General features: G+C 50.5%; 1 protein-coding gene across 3 annotated transcripts; it reads left to right on the top strand.

Annotated features, from left to right (window-relative positions):
* Nucleotides 1-276: 276 nt before the first annotated feature.
* Pigq (phosphatidylinositol glycan anchor biosynthesis class Q) lies at nt 277-22,006 on the top strand. Of its 3 annotated transcripts, none has more exons than XM_045130292.1 (11): nt 277-305; nt 8,277-8,975; nt 11,308-11,439; nt 11,596-11,716; nt 13,478-13,604; nt 13,812-13,965; nt 14,083-14,194; nt 15,142-15,222; nt 15,819-15,933; nt 19,591-19,652; nt 20,869-22,006. In XM_045130292.1, the coding sequence occupies exons 2-11, from the start codon at nt 8,287-8,289 to the stop codon at nt 21,019-21,021; spliced, it is 1,746 nt and encodes a 581-aa protein (XP_044986227.1). In that variant the 5' UTR covers nt 277-305; nt 8,277-8,286; the 3' UTR covers nt 21,022-22,006. The 3 variants fall into 3 exon arrangements, with proteins under 3 accessions (XP_044986227.1, XP_044986226.1, XP_004652178.2); XM_045130291.1 differs by lacking the exon at nt 277-305 and adding an exon at nt 1,053-1,168; XM_004652121.2 differs by lacking the exon at nt 277-305 and adding an exon at nt 1,362-1,498.
* The last annotated feature ends 1,278 nt before the right edge of the window (nt 22,007-23,284 follow it).

Below are 23,284 nucleotides of genomic sequence, written 5' to 3'. Positions count from 1 at the left end.
TGTTCCCACACTCTCTCCCCCAGGCCACCTAGGCCCTGGCTTTGCTGGCTCAGTTCCAAGGTGGTCTGAAAACTTTGGGGTTATAGCTGAAGCTACAGATTCTGGGTGCTATGGCCACCTGCTAGAGGATGGCCAGGCTGGATCTCCTGCCAGGTGCCCCAGCCCCTACTTCCTAATCAGAAGCAGGCAGGGAGGGTGTGGCTGGGCTAGGCAGCTTAGAGTAGGGGTGTGGTTCTTCAGTGTCCCCCAACCTCAGAGGCACCAACAGTCCTGAGTTTCCAGTACCTTCTCTGGACCCAACAGAGGTAAGGGATAGGCAGAGTAGAGGGCCAAATCTGGAAGTACCATCAGGGAGGGGCCACCTGACCAGGTTTGGAGTCTCAATGTCCTGTTCCACTTCCTGTTTGTTTTCTTTCTTTCTTTTTTATTTTTTGTTTTTCCAGGTAGGGTCTCACTGCTGTAGCCCAGGCTGACCCGGAATTCACTATGTAGTCTCAGGCTGGCCTTGAACTCATAATGATCCTTCTACCCCTGCCTCTCGAGTGCTGGGATTAAAAGCGTGTGCCACTACTCCTGGCTCCAGCCATTTCCTATTTCTAAAGCTGTGTGATCCTCTGAGTTCATGGGAGGGATGCAGGTAGGGTTTTGAATAGCACAGATTTTTCTACAGCCTTCCTTTAAGCATGGAGGTTAACTGTGACCTTTCCTCCCATGTTACAAATATGGAATGAGACCTGGAAAGAGGTGTGTGTGTGTGTACTGAATGAGTCAGGGCTCAGCCAAGGTGGCACTCAGCCTGTCATCGGTACATTGGGGTCTGTGGTTTATGCCATCATACCTGTTGCCTGTTCAGGTTCTCTCAGTATGTCCTGGCCGTTATGTGTGGGATATTAGTAAGCAGATGCAAGAAAGTCCATGTAAGTAGATGTTCAATAAATATTTGTTGCTGAGTTACTAGAGTATTGCTGCGGTACCAAGTCGTGCCAGGGACGTGGATGTGCGCCCTCCGGACGATCAGATGGCTGCAGCCCTGAGCAAGTCCTATTAAGGTCGCTCTTCCCACAGAGCTGACCTGGAGGAACAAGGCAGACGGCAGGGTGGAGGGCACCTGCTCGGGACCCTATAACAGGGCCTGGAGTTCCTTTCACCCAGAGGGGGTGCGAGAAAGGTAGGGGTCGGGGTTCCGGAAGGGCTGGGTCTCCAGGGTTCTCGGGGACATTTGCCGAGCACTTTTGAACAGCTCAGGGAGATTTGTCGGCGGGGTCAGGGCGGGACCGCTGCACGCGCGGAACGCTCGGGTGCGGCCCGCGGGCAGCCCGGGATCCTTTGGGGACCGTACCGTTGCGCGGTAACGCGCGGTAGCCGGCGGAAATGGGGCCGGTGTCCCGCGGCCGGGCTGGGGACCGTGAGCACCGTCGCCTGCTCGGGCCCACTCTACCCGGTCCCCCAAACCCGTTCCCTCCCCGCCGGTCGGGGACACGGCCCTGAACAGCAGCTGGTGAGTTCGGGGGGAGGGGGTCGCGGGGAATCCCGGGGTGGCGCAGGCCTCCGGCGCTTGTGTCCTCATCGGCTAGGAGAATAAGCCGGGTGGGTGCGGAGCGGCGACAGTCGCTGGGTCTCCGCCCGTCGCCGCTCTGTTCATGTTGTCCCGGCCGTGAAGGCCCCTGGCCGGAAGGCCGCCCGGAGCGCCGACTGCGGCGCTTCACCCTTGTCCTGACCTCAGCAAAGGGAGGAGACCGAGTCACTCCATCCTAATGAAGTGAGAGGATCAAGCGCGGCTTACCAAAGGCAAGAGCGTGGTTTTCAAAAGCCACATGGGGTATTATTATTGGGCCGGGAAGATGGCACTTACTTGCAATGCCTGCCGGCTGGTGGTTCAATTCCCAAGCAACCCACATAAGCCGGGTGCAAAAAGTGGCGTGTTTGATGTTCATTTGCAGCGGCTGGAGCCCATCCTGCCCAACCCCTGCCAGTGCAAATAAATAAAACAACAGGGTAAACCTGGATCTTCAAGAGCTTTCACAAAGAAGGGTTTCAGCAATGAGTTGTCCCTGGCTCACCTTAATTGGGATGTCCTTCTAGGGGAGGTTGGCAGTATTTCTTGTTTTGAGACTTCTAAGTTGGAGTTCTACGGTGATGCTTCCAAAGGCCTCTTTACCTGAACAGCCTGAGAACGGGCTGTTGCAGCGGGAGCTGATTCCTTCCTAGCAGAGGCCGCTTTTACAAACTCAGGCAGTTATTTTTAATTAGCCTTTTAAAGATATTCGCCTAGCTAGCTGTCCGCTTTCTCCAGTCCCTCACCTTCTCTGCTATCGATCCCCTGCTCCTTCATCTTTTTCTGTTGGTGGATTCCCTGTAGCCCAGCACGAGCAAACCCTTGCGCTTTGGTGGTTCCTGAGGCTGAGTTGAGAGTAGGGATGGGAATTTGCCCCATAACTTGTTCTCCCACAGATTAGAACACCAATCTTTGCCTTCCACTCTCTTTCATTTGACTGGAAGGGCTTCTTGTTTTGTTTTCATTTTTTTGAGGGTTGGCGGTTATTGAGGTAGGGTTTCACTCCAGCCCAGGCTGGCCTGGAATTCAGTATGGCCTCTAACACATGGGGATCCTCCTATCTCTGCCATTCAGAGTGCTGGGACTAAAGGCATATGCCAACACACCTGGCGTTTGTTTTGCTTTAGGGTAAATTGTAAATGAAGCAAGCTCTACACAAAGTGCACAGATTGTGTGTACAGCACATTTAATTTACTCAGTGTGAACATACCAGAAGCTAGCACCCCACCCAGAACATCTATGTTTGGTTAGACCAATGGCATTTAAAAAAATATTTTATTTATTTACTAGCTGAGAGAGAGACAGAGAATGGGTGTGCCAGAGACTCCAGCTTCTGCATATGTATGTGCCACTTTGTGCATCTGACTCTACATGAGTACTAGGGAATCGAGCTTGGACCTTCATGCTTTGCAGTCAGGCACCTTGACTGCTGAGCCATTTCTCCAGCCCCCACCATGCCATTTTTTATTCCAATAATGGTGCGAGCGTTTTCCCTTAGTTCCTGTAAAAAAAAAAAAAAAAAAAAAAAAAAAAAAAAAAGTCCTCCAGGAGGGTTGGATAGTATTTCACTGAATCATTATGTCCTTACAGGACTGTTGCAGAAAGGCTTGGGCTGTGCTGTGCTGGGTGGCAGTCACAGGCAGAATTGCTCTGGAATTCCTACAGTTTCCTGGTACCCTCTGCCTGTAACTTTCTGGAGGCAGTACCTATGAAGGGACAAGAAGAGAAATTGGTTCATGTGTGTGCGTGCGTGCGTGTGTGTGTGTGTGTGTGTGTGTGTGTGGTTTTAGAGGTAGGGTCTTGCTCTAGCCCAGGCTGACCTGAAATTCAATATGTAGTCTCAGGGTGGCCTCGAATTTACAGCAATTCTCCTACCTCTGCCTCCTGAGTGCTGGGATTAAAGGTGTGCGCCACCATACCCAGCAGACATTTAGGATTCTTGCAGCTCAACCTAGAGGTACCTTTTTAGTTTATTATTATTTTATTTTATTTGTTTGTTTGAAGTAGGGTCTTACTCTGGCCCAGGCTGACCTGGAATTCACTATGTAGTCTCAGGCTGGCCTTGAACTCATGGTGATCCACCGACCTGTGCCTCCCGAGTTCTGGTATTAAAGGTGTGCACCACCATGTTTGGCCTTGAGGTACCTTCTTTTTAGTTAGAACTCTTAACTTATCAATTCTCAGCCTTTGTTTTTTGTTGTTGTTGTCCTGAGGTAGGGTTTTACTGTAGCCCAGGCTGACCTGGAGTAGTCTCAGGGTGACCTCAAACTCACGGCGATCCTTCTACTTCTGCCTCCCAAGTGCTATGCTAGGATTAAAGGCTTGTGGTTTTTGTTTGTTTGTTTGTTTTGAGGTAGCATCTTGCTCTAGCTCAAGCTAACCTGGAATTCACTATGTAGTGTCAGGGTGGCCTCAAACTCAGTGATCCTCCTCCTACTTATGCCTCCCGAGTGCTGGGATTAAAGGTGTGTGCCACCATGCATGGCTTTAAGTTTATTTTATTTTATTTTATTTTTTAAAATTTATTTATTTATTTATTTATTTATTTGAGAGTGAGAGACACAGAGAGAAAGACAGATAGAGGGAGAGAGAGAATGGGCGCGCCAGGGTTTCCAGCCTCTGCAAACAAACTCCAGATGTGTGCACCCCCTTGTGCATCTGGCTAACGTGGGACCTGGGGAACCGAGCCTCGAACCGGGGTCCTTAGGCTTCACAGGCAAGCGCTTAACCGCTAAGCCATCTCTCCAGCCCGAGTTTATTTTTATTTATTTATTTGAGAGAGAGAGGCAGATAGGAAGAAGGGCATGCCATGGCCTTCAGGCACTGCAAATGAACTCCAGACACATGCACCCCCTTGTGCATCTGGCTAATGAGGGCCCTGGGGAATCGAACCTGGATTCTTTGGCTTTGCAGGCAAGTACCTTAACTGTTAAACCACCTCTCCAGCCCAGCTTTTTTTTTTTTTTAAGTAGGGTCTCACTCTAGCCCAGGCTGACTGGAAACTCCCTCTATCCCCAAGCTGGCCTCAAACTCAGTGATCCTCCTACCTTGGCCTCCCTAGTTCTGGGATTAAAGGCATGTCCTACCACGCCCAGCCTTCTCAGCCTTTTGGCTAAGATCAAGTGTAGAACCCATAGCTTTGAGCTACAGATAAGCTCAGTGGTAGAGCACCAGTCTAGCATGTACAAGGCCCTAGATTCCATTCCAAATACCATAAAAACAAAAGCCCTAAGCTGATCATGGAAGCCTTTCCTGAGCTGCAGGGAGGTGAACAACTACACCATCGTCCTTTAAGCACTAGGTGCTTGTCAATGGGGAGTTCCTGCCCAGCCGATGTGTCTCTCTCTATCCCTTCTCTCTAAGGGCTGCATGTGGGTCCTGGTCCTAGAGGCTGGGGTCAAAGGCCTGTGTCTCCCACTGCTGTAGACTCCAGCTTAGTGTTCATGCAGGCAACATGGAGTGATTGGTGTCTAAAGGCGGCTCATGTGGGCAGCAAGACCCTTCCTGCCTACAGCAGTCCAGCTAGGGAGGGATGTCTCCTGTGAGGAAACCTAGTCCCCAAGTAGTTCCCTATGGGAAAGGAAAGACAGGGTCCCACAGAACTCAGAAAGTATAACAGCAGCTTGTTTTTTTTTTTTTTTTTTTGAGACCGTCTCGTGAAACCCAGGTTGGCTTCCTGTGTAGCTAAGGATAACCTTGAACTTCTGATCCACCTAACAAGTTCAGCTTGAGCTTGTTTGAGACCCTACCTCAAAAAAACAAAATAAATTAATAAATATAAAAGGAGGCAAAAAACAAACAAACAAAAAAAAAAACAAAAGGAGGCTGGTGTGGTGGTGCATACCTTTAATCCCAGCACTTGGGAGGTAGAGGTAGGAGGATCATCATGAGTTCAAGGCCACTGAGACTACATGGTGAATTCCAAGTCAGCCTGGGCTAGAGTGAAACCCTACTTTGAAAAAAACAAAAAACAATAACAATAACAACAAAAAGGTAAAAGGGAGCTGAAGAGAGGCTTAGTGGTTTAAGATACTTGCCTGCAAAGCCTAAAGACCCATGTTCAACTCTCCAGATGCCAGGTAAGCCAGATGTGCAAAGGTGAGGCAAACACAAGGTCACGCATGCCTACTATGTGGGGCAAGCATCTGGAGTTCAATTGCAGTGGCTAAGGCCCTGGTGCGCCAGTTCTTTCACTCACTCTCTAAAATAACAAAAAGTAAAAGGGCTGGAGAGATGGCTTAGTGGTTAAGGTGCCTGCCTGCAAATCCTAAGGATCTAGGTTCAATTCCCAACTATCCATGTAAGCCAGATGCACATGGTAGCACATGTATCTGAGTTTGTTTGCAGTGGCTAGCTAGAGTAGTTTCCCCTCTCCACCTTATGATCTCCTTAGGCTTTCTTTTTTTTTATTATTAAAAAAAATTGGGCTGGAGAGATGGCTTAGCGGTTAAGCGCTTGCCTGTGAAGCCTAAGGACCCGGGTTCGAGGCTCGGTTCCCCAGGTCCCACGTTAGCCAGATGCACAAGGGGGCGCACGCGTCTGGAGTTCATTTGCAGAGGCTGGAAGCCCTGGCGCGCCCATTCTCTCTCTCCCTCTTACTCTCTCTGTCTCTCTTTGTTGCTCTCAAATCAATAAATAAAAATAAAAATAAATTATTTTATTTATTTCAGAAAGAGAGAAAGAGGCAGATACAGAGAGAAATTGGACACACGGGGCCTTGGCCACTGTAAATGAACTCCAGACGCATATGCCACCTTGTGCATCTAGCTTACATGGGTCCTGGGGAATTACACATGGGTCCTTTGGCTTCAAAGGCAAATGCCTTAATAGCTAAACCATCTCTTCAGCCCTCCTCATGTTTTTAATTAGGCTTTCAATACCACACATGATTCACTCCTGTAGAGCAGACCTTAAGTCCAATCAGAAAGCAGCTGGTTTCTCCCATAACAAATGTTCTGCCACTCAGCCCAGATGTTTGAGACTTACTATACTCAAGCTGACTTGGAACTCCTTGTGTAGCCCATGCTGGCCTTGAACTCCAGCCTCCCACCTCTCTAGTGCTGGGATGACAGTTGTGTAAAGTTGCGATTTATTTTATTTATTTATATGTTTACTTTTGGTTTTTCAAGGGTTACAGTCAGACTTGGAATTCACTGTGTAGTCTCAGGTTAGCCTTGAATCACAGCAATATTTCTACCTTTGCCTCCTGAGTGCTGGGATTAAAGGTGTATGCTACCACACCTGGCCTTATTTTTATTCATCTATTTGCAAGCAGAGACAGAGAGAAGACAGAATGGGCACACCAGGGTCTCCTGCCACTGCAAAAAAGCTTCAGATGCATGTGCCACTTTGTGCGTCTGGGTTTATATGGATACTGGGGAATCAAACCCAGGTTGTTAGGTTTTGTAGGCAAGCACCTTAACTGCTATCTCTCCAGTCCTGAAGTTGTCATTTTGTTGTTATTGTTTTTTGTTTTTTCCAAGGTAGGGTCATGCTTTCATCCAGGCTGACCTGGAATTCACTATACAGTCCCAGGGTGGCCTCAAAATCACTGCAGTTCTCCTACCTCTGCCTCTCAAGTGCTGGGATTAAAGGCATGCGCCACCATGCCCAGCCCCCACCTGTGATTTTGTTTTAATATATTTTATTTATTTATTTGAGAGAGAGAAAGAGGTAGAGAGAGAGAATGAGAGAGAGAATGGGCATACCAGGGCCTCCAGCCACTGCAAACGAACTCCAGATGCATGTGCCCCTGTGTGCATCTGGCTTACATGGGTCCTGGAGAATTGAATCAGGATCCTTTGGCTTTGCAGGCAAACGCCTTAACTGCTAAGCCATCTCTCTAGCACCCCCCTCCACCTGTAATTTTTAACAATGTTTTATTTGGGTTGAAGATGGCTTAGCAGTTAAGGCGTTTGCCTGCAAAACCAAAGGACCCAGGCAGGCTTGATTCCCCAGGGCCCTTGTAAGCCAGATGCACAAGGTGATGCATGTGATGCATGCGCATCTGGAGTTTATTTGTAGCAGCCCATTTTCTCTCTCTCTCTTTCCCTCCCTTTCAAATAAATAATAAAAAAATTTTAATGTTTTGTTTATTATTTACTTGTTTGAAAGAGTGAGAGAGAGAATAGGTATTCAGAGCTTCTTGCCACTGCAAATGAACTCTAGACGCACTTTGTGCATCTGGCTTTATGTGGGTACTGGGAGATTGAACCTGGGCCAGCAGGTTTTGCAAACAAGTTCCTTTAACTGCTGAGCCATCTCAACAATCCTGATTTGTGTACTTGATCAGATTGTGTAGGCTGTGTGCTTTTATAATATATATAACTCAAGAAACCATCTCTTGGGGCTAGAGAGATGGCTTAGTGGTTAAGGCATTTGCTTGCCAAAGCCAAAGGATCCTGGTTCGATTCTCCAGACCCGCATAAGCCATATGCACAAGGGGGCGCATGGATCAGTCTGCTTGGCTCAGAACTTGAGGAAGCAGTCCCTGCCATGCCCTGTGCAGCTGCTGCTTTCTGGGGCAATGATCATCTGGCCTTGCAGTTGCTCAGTCCATGTGAGATAGACAACATGGCCTAGTCAACACCAAGGCCAGACCTGGGCTGCCCCAACCTGTGCCAGGCAGACTGTTCATCAGAATTGTGCTACATCATGTAGCTACTGTATGCCAACCATGCAGTGGCAGTACCCTAAGCCTAGCCTTTCCCCTTTCTTCCAGGGTTGCTGGCATGGTGCTCAAGGCCTTCTTCCCCACATGCTGTGCCTCAGTGGACAGTGGCCTGCTGGTAGGACGATGGGTCCCAGAGCAGAGCGCTGCCGTGGTCCTGGCTGTAGTGCACTTTCCCTTCATCCCTATCCAGGTCAAGGAGCTCCTGGCCCAGGTGCAGCAGGCTAGCCAACTGGGCATGGCCGTGTTGGGAACCTGGTGCCACTGCCAGCAGGAGCTTGAGGAGAGCCTGGGACATTTTTTAGAGGGCCTAGGTACTATCTTCTCCCATGACCCCTGGCTTCAGCTGTGCCGGGAGAAGGGCACCAGGTGTTGGAGCTGCAAGGCCATCTACCATCAGGTGTCCTCCTCCCCTGACACACCCAGTGAGGATCAAGTCATGCTCATCTTCTATGACCAGCGCAAGGTGCTGCTATCCTGGCTGCATCCACCTATGACAGTGCCCAACTGCCAGGCTGGAGATGTCACGGCCAGTGCTAGAGGCCTGGCTGCCATCTTTGACACGGTATCACGCAGCAAGATGCTCTTCCACAGTGACCGGTTTGATGAGAGCCCTGTGCGGCTGAGCCACTGGCAGTCAGAGGGTGTGGAGGCCAGTATCCTGGTGGAACTGGCGAAGTGGGCCTCAGGGCCTGTCTGCTTGCTGGTGGCCTCTATGCTGTCCATAATCTCAGCTGCTGGTACTTGGCGGTAGGTGCATGGGAGCTAGGCTGAGCTCTTCAAGAAATTGGGTCTAGGAGAATCATAAGTTTACTCTTTAGTATGTGAGGGTACAAGGGGCCCTTCTTATTCTCACACCTACCTTAGAACCCACTCTCATCCTGCCCTGAGGATGTCCCCCCGGTGGCTGCAGTTCCTGTATATCTCTTACTTTTGGGGACTGCCTGCTTTTACAGAAGCCTCAATGATTGGGTGGGGCCAGTCAGGTAGGGGCACAGGATAACCACAAATGGTCCAGGTCCCTAAAAGAAAAATTGGGCAATGGACACAGACCTGGTTTATTGTACCATTAGGGCCATTGCCTGCCCTGCTTGAAGTTGTTTGCCCTCTGAGGGCACAGGGTTGTCTACTCTCCTGTTCTCTGCCCTCCCTATAGCAGGCCTTAGGCACTGAGGCAGTCCCTTCTCTAGGACAGCTGATTTCTTGGGATTTCTACTAGGCTCTCCAGGATCCATCACTAGGTTGCTGGCCTGATGAGGGATTTGGAAAGGCCCTGAGGTCCTGTGAGTGTTGGGTGGCACCAGGTTTTTTCAGCTCATGAATGAGGACCTGGGGGCCCCTTTTTCTCAGAGAACACATTTCCTTGGTGCTGTCACCTGTGGGGAGAAGCTGCAAATCACCCTCAGTTGTCCCTTCCAGGGACTTAACACTGTCTGGTGTGGGGCTCACTGGACTTGCCTACTTTCCAGGGTTACTGAGGACACTGGAACATTGGTCTGGGAAGGGAATCTTGTTACCCCTGTGGGAACACATCTTAGGTTGTAGGATCTGTTGGGGATCTTGATGTGTGTGGTGGTTGTCAGGTCTTGTGACTGCCTTGGAATTAACTAGGTGAAAGTGTGTGTTTAGGCCTATGTGCTGTTTTAGCAGGGGAAGTCCTTAGCTTTTGTGATCCTCTCAAGGGATCCAAGAAGAGTGAAGAATAGTTGTGTGCAGAAAACAGGCTAACCCATCAGGCAAGGGTCTGTGTTTATGAGTGCTGACACACAGGCAAGGCAAGACTGTCATGGGAGGGAATGAAGTCCCTCTACCCTTCTTGGCTTTGTGCCGGTGTCAGTTGCTTTCTCACTGGTAGACTAAATACCCAATGAGAAGCAGTTTCTTTAAGGGAAGGGTTTATTTCAAGCAGGCACCTTTAACCACTGAGCCACCTTTCCAGCTCGAAAGGGTTTATTTCACTTACAGTTTCTACAGTGTGGGAAAAGCCCGGCAGGAGCAGACAACTTGGCATCATCTTTATCTCAGCAGAGAGGAAGTAGAGAGTGAATTGGCAAGCATTGCTAGACTATAAAACCTCAAGGCTCACCCCAAGTGACTTACTTCCTCTATCAAAGCTCCACAGCCTTCCCAAACAGTACCACCAACTGAGGATTAATATTCAAACATACAAGTGTATGGGGGACATTTTACATTCAAATCACCACAGTGTTTGTCCCACTAAGCTCCAGGGGTATTGGAGACCTAGGCTGTGTATGGCAGACTTGTAGTCTTGGAGAGCTCACTGTACAATGGGGATCTTGTGTGGTTAGTGAGTAGTCACTTTCTTTGTGGCTGGTCATTAGGAAAGGAAGGCTTTGTTGAATATAGTTGATTCTTAGAATTGGTTCATAATTGTCTGCCAAAGAGAGGCCTTAAACCTTCTAAGACCATAGCTTCCTGTTCCTCTGCATTTTCTGAGTCTTTAGATTCCTCAGCCTCTGACAGGGGCTCTGAGTGGGGGATGTGGCTTCTGATCTCCATGCTTCTAGAAGCTGCTATCTTGTCTCCACATAAGTGTAATCCTATTGCTGTCAGTCACTTTCTTCTACCTTGGATTATATATGTGTCCCCTTACAATGTGAGGTTTTGTGGAAATATCTCAATGCCTCCTTTGTCAGAAAGCCAGTCTCACCTAGAGGTTGGGTTAGTCCAGAAGACCCTTGTTGAGCCTCTGAGCCACCATCCAACAGGCAGGGCAAGTCATGGATGGATGGGTGGTGACCTCATTTCCACTTTGGGGCTGTCTTGATATTCAGCTATGTGCTGGCTGGGGGTTGAGGTGTGACTGTGAAAGTGTTAATTTTTGGAGGAGGAGGAGTGGCAAGCATACAATGAAGGGTACTTGTTAGAGTGCTACATCATGGGTGCATCTTTGTGAGGCCATGTTGGCCCCCATACCTGCCTGAGCCCTGCTGCGCTTTGAAGTGGACCACAGGGCTCAGGCTGAATGGGGCTTTCCCTTTCTTGTTGAGTGAGGGACCCTAGTTAGCAGAAGAACCAAGAAACTGAAGGCATCAGTCTCAGCTCTGTGTGTTCTCCCCAGGCTTTGGAATCTATGGCCCCTGTCCTTCATCAGAAGCAAGCTCTCTGCCTGTGAGCAGCTTCGGCACCGACTGGAGCAACTCTCACTTGTTTTCAGTACCCAGAAGGCCCAGAGCCCCACCCAGCTGATGAGGTTTGGGTTTTCTTTTGAGGGGTGGGATGGTGCCACCCAGCCCCTTTCCTATTGCTCTGCACGGGGCTCACTGCATGGACCCCTCCAGCCAAGCCTTCCTCAGTGGCCTCAGGCTATCCCTAGTTGCCTCAAGAGCCACTCTTCCTGACCTCCCAGGAAGGCCAACATGCTGGTCTCTGTGCTTGTGGATGTGGCCCTCGGCCTCCTGCTGCTGTCCTGGCTTTACAGCAATGACCGGATTGGGCAGCTGGCCAATGCTCTCATCCCTGGAGCTGATGTGAGTGGATTTGGATGGGGCCCCGCTTCCTGGGGATGAGGGAACCCCTTTGGGGTAGTAGAGTCCCTTGGCTAGCTGGAGCATCTCTTCCTTGTCCTCACCCTAGAGACACAACCCTCAGCCCCAGAGGTTCCCCAGGTATTGTTGGGGCCTGTGTCTCCCAGGGCAATAGTCACCAGGTGTGCACACCCCTTCCTGGAGGTAGCAGTGTCTGGTCTCACTTGTGGTCCAGGCTTTCCAGAGACCCTCTACCTCCTGGGCATAGGGCCGAGGCCCTCCCCTGAGATCTGCTCTTTCAGACTTAGGCGCCCTCTGCAGCCAGCCTCAGGAAAGCTCTCAATGCCTGAGACCGGCACTGGGAGGGTCCTGCTGCTCCCAGGGTGATCCTGTGCTGGGAGCCAGAGGTGCAGGGTCACCTTCCATGCTCCTACATGGTCTGTTCAGCATATCCACATGGGGGTCAACCCCTTCCCTGCTTGTCCATTCCTTCACCTCCTCATTTCCACCCTGCTCCGGAGGCTTTAGGTTCTCCATCTTCTTGCATTAGAGCCAAAGCCCTGTATGTCATGGGATCTGCCTGCCAACCTAGGTTGTCCCTGTGGCCCTCCAGCTCACCCTCTGTTCTCTGAGTTCTCCTCATGGATGCAACATCTGCTTATCAGTGTTCAGGCTTCAAGTGTGCTCTAGGTCTGCCTGTGGCCAAGCCAGGACGCTGGGTGCAGGAGTGGGTGCTTCTCAGCTCTCTCCACTGTGAAAATATAAGGAAGTTGGCCCAAGAAAAAGGAGTGCTTGGGGCGGAGAAGGGAAATGAGCTTGTAACTTGCACATGTTGTCTTGGGCTTCCTTTGTGCAAAATTGCTCAAAAACAAATATTTTAAAAATGGAGTCTCTTCCCACTGTCAAGCTTTTATCCTTTAAATATTAAATTAACTCTATTTATAAAGAAGGTTCTGCTCACTACTCTGGCAATCCTACTTAATGCCCCTAGCACAGGGAAGGAAAAGGCATTAGGGTGGGGACACAGGAGTCGTTCATGTGGTGAGGAAGCTGAGCTTCTCTCAGCCTCCCCTTAGCCATTGGCCAGTGCAACACTCCTTCTTACCCTGATGGCCACAACACCTTTACTTGCTTGCCTTTGAAATCCTTGTACTATCCTAGCTCTACTTAACCTTATTCTTTCTCTGGGGAACCATGGCTCACACCTGCTACCCAGATCTATGATGGGCCTGATACCCACTCATTTAGTCAAGGTTGTTCCCCTCTCCCTGCCCTGGTCCAAGGTGGCCCTGGCTTCTGTGATGGGTGGAGTCATTGGCAAAGGGCTTCACTGACCTACAGGCTCCTCTGCAGGGCTTGAGACGAACTAGGTTTTCTCTAGCCTTGGCCATGTCCAGGCATTGGGGCTCAGGATCCTATGGGTCCATGATGAAAGTGGCAAGATGGGTGTGAGAGATCCTGAGGTGGAGGTAGATGTCCACTGGGGATACATATCCACGTGTTGAATTGTATACTGGGAGAGCCCTTAGATTTGAATCTTAGAAATTATTTATGGGTCCTATGGCCAGACAAGTATGGAAATACTGTATGTCCACTTTTAGGGGACAGTGGTCCAAACACTGGGAAGTATGCCTGTGCCCTGACCATATAAACTGGCTAGGGTGGGTGCTCATTGTGGATCATCCCAGGCCCACATGCCCTCCTGCCCATCTGCAGTGGTACTGCATTGTGTCCCTTCCTCATACCCCTCCTCATCCCTGGCAGCGTGTGGCTGAGGAGCTCCAGCATCTGCTGCAGTGGCTGATGGGTGCTCCTGCTGGGCTCAAGATGAACCGGGCATTGGACCAGGTGCTAGGCCGCTTCTTCCTGTACCACATCCATCTGTGGATCAGTGAGTGACTGGGTGGGGTGGGGCAGCCCACCAGAGCTGGCCTCTCATCTGTGTGAAGCCCACTGTGCTGGGCCAGCTGCCCAGGCTGAGGGTGGGGCCAGTGGTACGGTCTGTGTTTGTAGTTTCCAGAAGCCTCAGGTACCTCCAAAATTGGGGTTCCCAAGGCCTCCCTGGGCATCCTACTCAGGGCTGACCCCCATCCTGCAGGCTATATCCACCTCATGTCTCCCTTCATTGAGCACATCCTGTGGCATGTGGGGCTCTCAGCCTGCCTTGGACTGACCATCGCTCTGTCCATCCTATCAGACATCATTGCCCTCCTCACTTTCCACATCTACTGCTTCTATGTCTACGGTGCCAGGTGGGTATGTGTTCCCCAGTGTAGCCCTCCATGCCATGGGCACACAGCAGGCTCTGGGCAGATGGGTGAGGTGTGGGCCAGGGCTCCAGCCAGCCCTCATGAGCCTGTGTCCTGCAGGCTATACTGCCTGAAAATCTACGGCCTGTCCTCCCTCTGGCGTCTGTTTCGGGGGAAGAAGTGGAATGTTCTTCGCCAGCGGGTGGATTCCTGCTCCTATGACCTTGACCAGGTACCTACAGTTTCAGGCCTACTGGGCTAGCTAGGCTAGCCACATTGGCACTACCAGTGGACAGCCTGTTCCTACCCTGCAGTTGGCCCACCATGGTTGGCCCAGGGAAATACTGTCAAACCTGCAGACTTTGCTTAGTTGGGAGACAGACCCTGCTTCTCACCAAGTATAGGTCTGTTCTGGCTTGTTTCTTTGCTCATAGGCACTTTTTCCTCATGTGTGTGGCTATGCATACTACTAGCTATCTTTTCATGAGCTACCAGGACCACAGGGCACATGGGCATACCCTTCATGGTACTGGGAACTGGCTGATCTGCTCAGAAAGCCAAAAGGTCCCAACTGCAGTTACAAGGTAAAAGAGTGGTGGCTAGTTGTGGTTACCTTTGTGTTGCTAGGATAAAACACTTGACCAAAAGCCCGTGATGGAAGGAAATGGTTTATATGTGCTTGGTCTTAAAGGGAAGTTTCCTCACATCAGGGGAAGGATCATGTCTTGCCACAGCAGATAGAAGATAGCAGCAAAGCTAGGCATAGGGGCATACACCTTTAATTCCAGCACTCGGGAAGCAGAGGTAGGAGGATCGCCATGAATTCAAGGCTACCCTGAGACTATATAGTGAATTCCAGGTCAGCCTGGGCTAGAGTGAGACCCTACTTTGGAAAAAAAAAAAAAAAAAAAAGCAAACTAACAACAAAAAAATGATAGCAAGAGCAAGCTGAGCTCTGTTAAGGGGGAAGGTGGCCTGTAATGCCCCAAGGCTCAACCCCAGAAACACTTCCTTCACCAAGGCTCCACTTCCAAAATTGCCACTAGCTAGGGATTGAGTGTTAAAATCACATGAAGCTGTGGGTAACATCCCATTTTCAAATTACCACACTAGTGCTGGAGTGGCCACCTGTGGTCTGGGTCCTATGATGCCAAGGGTGCTGGTTTCTGTTCTCCACAGTTGTTCATTGGGACCCTGCTCTTTACCATCTTGATCTTCTTGCTGCCTACCACTGCCCTCTACTACCTGGTGTTCACCCTGGTAAGCCATTGTCTTGTGCTCTGGGGTCTGCAGATCTGGAATGGTCACTGCCAACTCTGCCTGAGCTGGACAGTTGTGGGACTGGCCATCTACCCCCACAGATCACGTCAGCATGGCTGTTTTGGAGCTTCTGGGAGCTGTGTGCTGATCCTGAAACAATTGGGTGTCCAGCTGTGGGGGTGGCTGGCTACAGGGGGGACAAGGACCCATGGTAGGCTGGTGAGGTCATGGAGAAGCCCTTCCTTAGTGTTGAGCACTGAGATGGGTAGTGAGAGGTGAGCAGCACCCAGATGATCCCAGCCTGTGGCCTTCTAGCGTGTGACCAGGTAAGAGAGCCAGCTGCTCTGCTTCTAGCCTCATCCCAGGCAGGGCTACTGCTTCCCTTTGATAGCTGGCCCTTAGTTTAGGTTCAGGGTCCAGCAGTGGCTCTGAACTCTCCTCTGAGTAGGAATGTCCCCCCCCCCCCCCGGGTCCCTGAGTCTTGCTCACTCTTTGTTGTGGTTAAAGAGCCTGTTGGGCAGCTCTGTTTGTGGGCATGTCCAGTGTGGCTCATGTCTCAGCCTGAGCTCAGTGGCTGAATGTCACTTCTGTTTCAGCTCCGGCTCCTAGTGGTCACTGTGCAGGGCCTGATCCACCTGCTCATGGACTTTATCAACTCTCTGCCTCTGTATTCCCTTGGCCTTCGACTCTGCCGGCCCTATAGGCTGGCAGGTAAGTGTGTACTGGGTGGCTGGCTACTGGCAGGCGAGACTACCTACCCATGGACCCTACAAAAGAACCTGCCCCAGCCTCATACACCTGGGGAGGGGTGTGTAGCATGGCAGGGCAGGGAAGACAGACTCATTTGTGGGCACCTGATGTGCTAGCTGCTTCTCTCCTCTAAAGCTGAGAGGCTCCATCCAGCACATGACCACAGAGAAACCAACTTCTGAGCCTCAATCATATATACCATAGCTAGAGCCTACAGCAACCCTTCCATGTTACAGGAAGGGTAAGGCTTCAGGTCTTTAGAGGAGAGAAGCAGCTAGCCCATCAGGTGCCCAGACCTTTTTTGTTTGTCTTGTAGGCAGGGTCTTCTTCTAATCCAGACTGACCCAGAACTCAACTTTGTAGCCCCAGGCTGGTTTCAAGAACTCATTGCAGTCCTCCAACGTCAGCCTCCAGAGTGCTGGTGTTGCCGTCAGGTTCGCATTGCTGCAGAAATCACCTGACCAAGAGCAGCTTGTGGGAAAATAAAAAGGTTTATTGTGGCTCAGAGACTCAAGGGGAAGCTCCATGATGGCAGGGAAAATGATGGCATGAACAGAGAGTGGACATCACCCCCTGGCCAACATAAGGTGGACAATAGCAACAGGAGAGTGTGCCAAACACTAGCAAGGGGAAACTGGCTATAATACCCATAAGCCCGCCCCCAACAGTATACTCCCTCCAGGAGGCATTAATTTTCAAATATCCATCAGCTGGGAACCTAAGTTTATGGGGACACCTGAATTAAACCACCACATTCCACCCCTGGTTCCCATAAACTGATATTGATACATGATGTAAAATACAATGCTTTCAGTCCAACTTTAAAAAGTCCCCATAGTATCCACGTGTGGTGGCACATGCCTTTAATCCCAGCAATCGGGAGGCAGAGGTATGAGAATTGCCATGAGTTCTAGGCCACCCTGAGACGACTACATAGTGAATTCCAGGTCAGCCTGGGCTACAGTAAGACCCTACCACGAAAAACAAAAAACAAAACAAAACAAAAAAATCCCCATAGTTTTTTATCAATCCCAATGATGTTCAAACATCCCCATAGTCCAAGATCTTTTTTTGTTTTGTTTTGATTTGTTTTTCGAGGTAGGGTCTCACTGTAGCCCAGGCTGACCTGGAATTCATTATGTAATCTCAGGGTGGCCTCGAACTCATTGTGATCCTCCTACTTCTGCCTCCCAAGTGCTGGGATTAAAGGCATGCGCCACCACGCCGGGCTCAGTCCAAGATCTTTTAACTGAGCCATAATACCAAAATAATCCCCCCAAGCCCATAATGGCACAGAATAAACATTCACACTGCAAAAGATGGCATTGGGCATAGCAAAGAAATACTCAAGCAATACATGATTTAAACAGGGCAAACACCAAACTCTGTAGCTCCAAGTCCAACAACTCTAGGCAGGACAATTGTCCAAGTCCGATAACTCTAACCAGCAACAAGTCTCTGGAGTTCTAATTCCGCCCCTCCATCTAGGCTACTCACAGTCCTGGAAAACTTCATCGGGGCTGGCAGCTTTCCTTAGCAGCCATTTCGTGGTCTCAGCATCTCCACTGGGTCTCTACTGCAATCCATGGATCATCCTCATGGCCCCATGGGGTCTCCATGCAGGCAACCAGCAAACCTGCTTCACACTGCCCATGGCCATTTCCAAAACACAAGACCATGTTGCAAACTCAATGACCCTCTCTTTCCTGAATTTCTTATACTCCACAAGGTAGGGTGTCAATTTGTTAACCCAGGGGACAACAAAGCAGAACAGGGCACTCCTTGAGCACTCAAACCCCTTCAAAAGAGTCTACATTCTCCCTGTTGCTCCAGTGCAGGTCAGCTGGCCCAGTCTCAAAGGTTGTAATCTTTAAATTGCAGCTGAACAGGTAGCAGCAGTTCACCCAAAGATTTTTCTTTCTGTGCCATATCCCTCTGCCCACACCTGTTCATTTCGATGCAAAGCACCCCTGCACAACTTCTCAAAACACGGGCATAACAGCAAGCTTTTCACACATACTGTTAGCCCAATCCAAGCAAAGCTCTTTCTCAAGCCAAACATCACAGCTCATGGTTCTTACTGTATTCAGGTCTTTCAACTCTGACCAGAATAGTCCATCAGGCTGTACTTACAGTACTGTAAGGCATTTCTTAGGCCAAGGTTTCAAATCCTTCCACATTCCTCCTGAAAATCAGCTCCAGGCTGAGCATGGTGGCTCATGCCTTTAAATCCTAGCACTCAGGAGGCAGAGGTAGGAGGATTGCCATGAGTTCATGGCCACCCTGAGACTACATAGTGAACTCCAGGTCAGCCTGAGTGAAACCCTACCTTGAAAAGCAAAAACAAAAACAAACAAAAAATCAGCTCCAAAAAGCCAAAGCCACACAGTCAGGTGTCTAGCAGCAATCCCACTCCTCAGTACCACTTTACTGTTACAGTCAGATTTGCATTGCTGGTAGAAATCATCCAATCAAGAGCAGCTTGTGGGGGAAAAAAAGGTTTATTTTGGCTCAAGGGGGAAGCTCCATGATGGCAGAGGAAAACGATGGCATGAGCAGAGGGTGGACATCACCCCATGGCCAACATAAGGTGGACAATAGCAACAGGAGAGTGTGCCAAACACTGGCAAGGGGCAACTGGCTATAACACCCATAAGCCTGCCCCCAACAATACACTCCCTCCAGGAGGTGTTAATTCCCAAAACTCCATCAGCTGGGAACCTAAATTTAGGGGGGACACCTGAATTAAACTACCACAGCTGGCATTAGAGGTGTGCATCACCATACCTGGCCTCTCCCCCACCCCACCCCGAGGCAGGGTGTTGCTCTAGCCCAGGCTGACCTGGAATTCACTATGGAATCTCAGGGTGGCCTCGAATTTATGGCAATCCTGCCTCTGCCTCCTAAATGCTGGGATTAAAGGTGTGCGCCACCACGCCTGGCACACCTGACTTTTTTAGTTTTTTTTTTTTTCTCTCTCTCTCTCTCAAGATAGGGTTTCACTCTGTAGTCTCAGGGTGGCCTTGAACTCACAGTGATCCTCCTATCTCTGCCTCGTGAGTGCTGGGATTAAATACATGTGCCACCATACCTGGCTTTTTAAACATTTTTTTTTAAAACCTCTTTCTAACTATTTTCCCACTGACTTTAGGCGGGCCAGGCCAGTGACCTATTTGTAGCGCTGCTCTCATGTGCTCTGCCTCCACCTTAGAACACAAGGACCAGACAGGGCATAGCAAGCCCCCGAGCAGCCTGGGTACAGGGTCCCTTCCTTCTCAGTTCATAGCCCATACCTACCTCCTACCCCAATGTTTGCCTGAAGTGAACTTCAGCTCCTTCTCTTTTCAAGAACCTGTCTGGGCATTTTTTAGCTACAGGAGCCCAAACTGGAGACCATGGGCACTGTGGGTCCCAAAGTCGGTCAGACACAGAAATTGGGAGACACTGTCACTAGCAAGGTAGCTACCACCCAGCAAAGAGATATCCAGGTAGGTTTGCTACCTGGGTGTACTCAAAGGGGCCCACAGCACATAGCAGGACCCACAGGGATATCTACTGGTGCTGTATACACCGGGTGGAGACCACCACCCCCTCTTAAGCACCTTGCTCTCTTTGCAGCTGGCGTGAAGTTCCAAGTCCTAGAGCAAGAGGCAGGCAGGCCCCTTCGCCTCCTGATGCAGGTAAGACCCCTCTCACCTGCATTGTGCCTATCATGCTTTGCCCTGTATTCTGGGACAGCTGAGGTTAGCTGGTGTGGGGCCTGGATGTTATCACACTCTCCAGGGATTGGGTGTAGGCAGAACAACCCAGGGTATCTGAGGGTTCAATTCTCAAGTCTCTGGGCATCATGAATCACTGTGTCTGGAGTTTTTCCAGCAGGGCTGAGCACCCATTGTGGTCTTTATGGCTCAGGTCTGGCCCAGCCTATAGATGTGGGCTACCTGGACCTGGCAGTTGGTCCATGTCCTATCTTCTGCCCTGGATCCCATAGGGCTAAAGTCTGAATGAAACAGAACTGACTTAGCAAAGGCCTCAGAACATGCATGCACTTCCTGTTGGGCCTAAACCCTTGGTTCTCTTGTTTAAAAAAAAAAAAAAAAATTCCTGGATGCTTGGTCCCTGCCTGAGGGAGCAGAGTAAGAAGGTAGGGTCTCACTCTAGCCCAGACTGACCTTGAATTTACTCTGTAGTCTCAGGGTGGCCTTGAACTGACAGCAATCCTTCTACTTCGGCCTTCCAAAATGCTGGGAGTGCTGAGTGCTGGGCTTAAATGTGTGTGCCACCATGCCTGGCTTTTTTTTTTTTTTTTTTTTTTTTTTGGTTTTTTCAAGGTAGGGTTTTGCTCTAGCCCAGGCTGACCTGAAATTCACTATGTAGTCTCAGGGTGGCCTTGAACTCATTGCAGTGCTCCTACCTCTGCCTCCTGTGTGCTGGGGTTAAAGGCGGGTGCCACCACGCCTGGCTTAGAGTAAGTTTTTGAGTGACTTGCATAATGTCCAAGTCCCTCCCTCTCGCCCCAGCATGACCTTACCCCAGTGTGGAACCTACTCCATGCTGAGGCATCTACATGATCTTCACCCTGTCCAGGAAATTCCCAGGCACAGAGTAGATCCTGTGGTAGGGCCTAACCATCCCAAAGGGACAGAGCTCCCCCAACCCCAATCTTACTTCCCTCAGGGAATCACAGTCCTGTGTGACTTGCTGTGTGCTTTCCTACCTCCCTAAGGGCTAGCCTGCCTGTGCCACAGGCAAGGATTTCACTGAACTTGACTAGCCTTGCCCAGCAATTGGCTAACCCAAGGAGTCCCCAGAGGGTCAGTCTTAGCCCCAGACCTAGTTCTGCAGACACAGCCGAATTATCCCTGACTATCCACCCCACTGACCACTGCCTTGCAGATAAACCCACTGCCATACAGCCTTGTGTTATGTACCTATCGCCTGCCCAGCTACGGCTGTCATCCCAAGCACTCCTGGAGCTCCCTGTGCTGCAAGCTGTTCCTTGGAGAGCTCATCTATCCTTGGAGGCAGAGAGGGGACAAGCAGGACTGAGGAGCCAGCCCCAGCCTGCCCACAATCACCGCACAGCCATCACGCCTCCTGTCTGCCAGGGTAGAGCTTGGGGGTAACACAATTTCCACACAGGCCTACCAGACGTTCCTTGTGCTATGTGTGGGTGGGCCTTGTTCTTGAGTCCCCACTCTGGCTCCCAGGTCCTGTGCTCCAGCTGTTTAGCATCACCTGTTTGGGGACCCACTTGTTCTACTGTGGTCACTATCCTCTCAGCCTTGCCCAGGAGTGCCTTGACTCTGTGAGGTATTTTGGCAGGTCTCCGTGGGTGCTCCATTGGGTGAATGGAGAGGCCCCTCCCAGATTGCACTTCTAGGCTCTTGGTGCCTTCTAGGAATCTCAGCAGAACACCCCTATCAGGGGAATTGAGGCAGCTGCTGACCCTCTGCCCCAGTGGACCAACCCTTCATGCTGCACTTCACTGGATTTGGTTTTGGCTGCTTCCTGGAGACTGCTTTGCGAAGTTGCTGCTGACAGGGCATTGGAGGTCCCTGTGCTTGAGGCCAGTGTGGGGTAGCTAAGCTGCCTTTTTCGAAACAGTATCTGCCACCTGGCCACAATGCTCTTAGTACCCCTGTGGGGACAGGCCCTTTGGCAGCATCTTCCTTTTCCTGTCACTGTCTTCTGGGCAGGTACTTCTGCCGCCCAGAGTCTGAGTGGCACTGGGAAGTAAGACTGGGGGGTGGATGGAGTGGCATGTACTGGGCTTTCATGTGAAAGAGCTCCGTGGGGCAAGAAGCTGGACTGCTGACCGTGTAAAGTCTCTGTCAATCAGAAGGGGCAGCCGGCCCTAGCTGTCTGTCAGGGCTACTGAGGATTGTCCACATTAGCTTCTCCACTCTCTCTGCCCCCACACACCTTTGCCACAGGCCATATTCCTCTAAGCACCCAGTGCAAGATGGTGGTGGGGATGAATACTGGCCCTGACTTTTACTTTGGTGACAATAAAACTTCCCATAAGTTTGAAGCATCAACTCAAGTGTGTGCCACAGCTGTGGGCAGGGTGAGTGGGCTGGGTAGAGCACTGGGTTTACTCTGAGATGACTGTCATGGTCCATTTCCTGTTTGAGTCCCCTGCACCAGATCTGCTGGGGGTTGTGCAGCCCTGGGCCCTTGAAGATAGACAAGTAGATTTGAGGCCACAGAGCCTCTGCCCATAGCCTCACCTGACATAAGAGTATGAACCCTGGAGCAGGGGCTACCCACCCACGGCTCTGATGAGTGTGGACTGCATGTGGAGCAAGGTACTTCCTGAACTGAACTGATCCATCATCTGGGGCCCCCTTCCTGCTGTGCTAATTATCTCTTGAGCCTCTTAAGAGTTCCCTGGCCTGGGCCTCCACTAAGGATCACTAGATTCACTGGGTGTAGCAAAGGGCCTGGCATGGTTCTGCACCCCCACAACCTGTTGAAAGTGGCCTCTTTCAACTGCAGTTCTGGGGGCCACCCTCTAGGCAGGCTCCACATCTGGCTTCCATCTTAAACACAGGCTCCTCAGACCTGGGCTTCCCAGCAGCCAGATGCTGGGGCTTATCTGCTCACATACAGCCGCTTACCTGTCCACATCACTCTCCACTCTGCTGGCCACCCTTACTCCTCTTTGCACTGCCTGCCTTCACCTCTGTTCTTCCTCCTGGGCTTTCAGTCAGCCCAGCCTGACTCTGAAGCCTTGTCATGAGATTTGCTTGGCAGCTGTCATTTACTATACAGGGTACTGGGCTGTTCACCCTTCCCCCAGGGACCAGCCAGGGCCTGGCACCAGAGCTGGCTGAGGGATCACTGGTCATTCCAGCCACTTGGATCCACTAACAGATGCCACCTGCAGAGGGCTGTCCCTATTTAGGTTTGTCTGATGGTTTCACAACAAGACAAATAATCATGCATTTGTAGTAAGACAGTGGCGTCACTTTGGAAGGCATGTACCTACTGCTGTCCATCACTTGTCTCAGGAGCTGCCAACTTTCCCTCCCACCACAAAGACAAGTTTCTTTGTAACTAAAAGCAACTTGTCTGCACCACATGTAAATAGCCCGTCCCTCATTCTTCACTGGCTGCATTGTACACTTAGGTAGTGTCTGGCTCTGTCCATGCATGGGATGTTTCCTTGACACCAGGCTAAGGCCAGGAGTTCTGATAATGATACTTCTTTTAGGGTGGGTTAGGGTCTCATGTAACCCTCATAGTAAGTTTGAGGTCAGCTTACTATGTAACTGAGGATGGCTTTGAACTTTTAATTCTCTCCCTC

The sequence above is a fragment of the Jaculus jaculus genome, chromosome 11, assembly GCF_020740685.1.
Source record: "Jaculus jaculus isolate mJacJac1 chromosome 11, mJacJac1.mat.Y.cur, whole genome shotgun sequence".
Taxonomy (NCBI): Eukaryota; Metazoa; Chordata; class Mammalia; order Rodentia; family Dipodidae; genus Jaculus; species Jaculus jaculus.
The sequence above is the reverse complement of the archived record's forward strand: the minus strand, read 5'-3'. Positions and strand labels throughout refer to the sequence as shown.

Coding starts and splice junctions, on each gene's coding strand:
- Pigq (XM_045130292.1), top strand. CDS start 8,287: ATGGTGCTCAAGGCCTTCTTCCCCACATGCTGTGCCTCAGTGGACAGT. Junction 8,976..11,307: donor TCAGCTGCTGGTACTTGGCG/GTAGGTGCATGG, acceptor TGTTCTCCCCAG/GCTTTGGAATCTATGGCCCC. Junction 15,934..19,590: donor CCGGCCCTATAGGCTGGCAG/GTAAGTGTGTAC, acceptor CTCTCTTTGCAG/CTGGCGTGAAGTTCCAAGTC.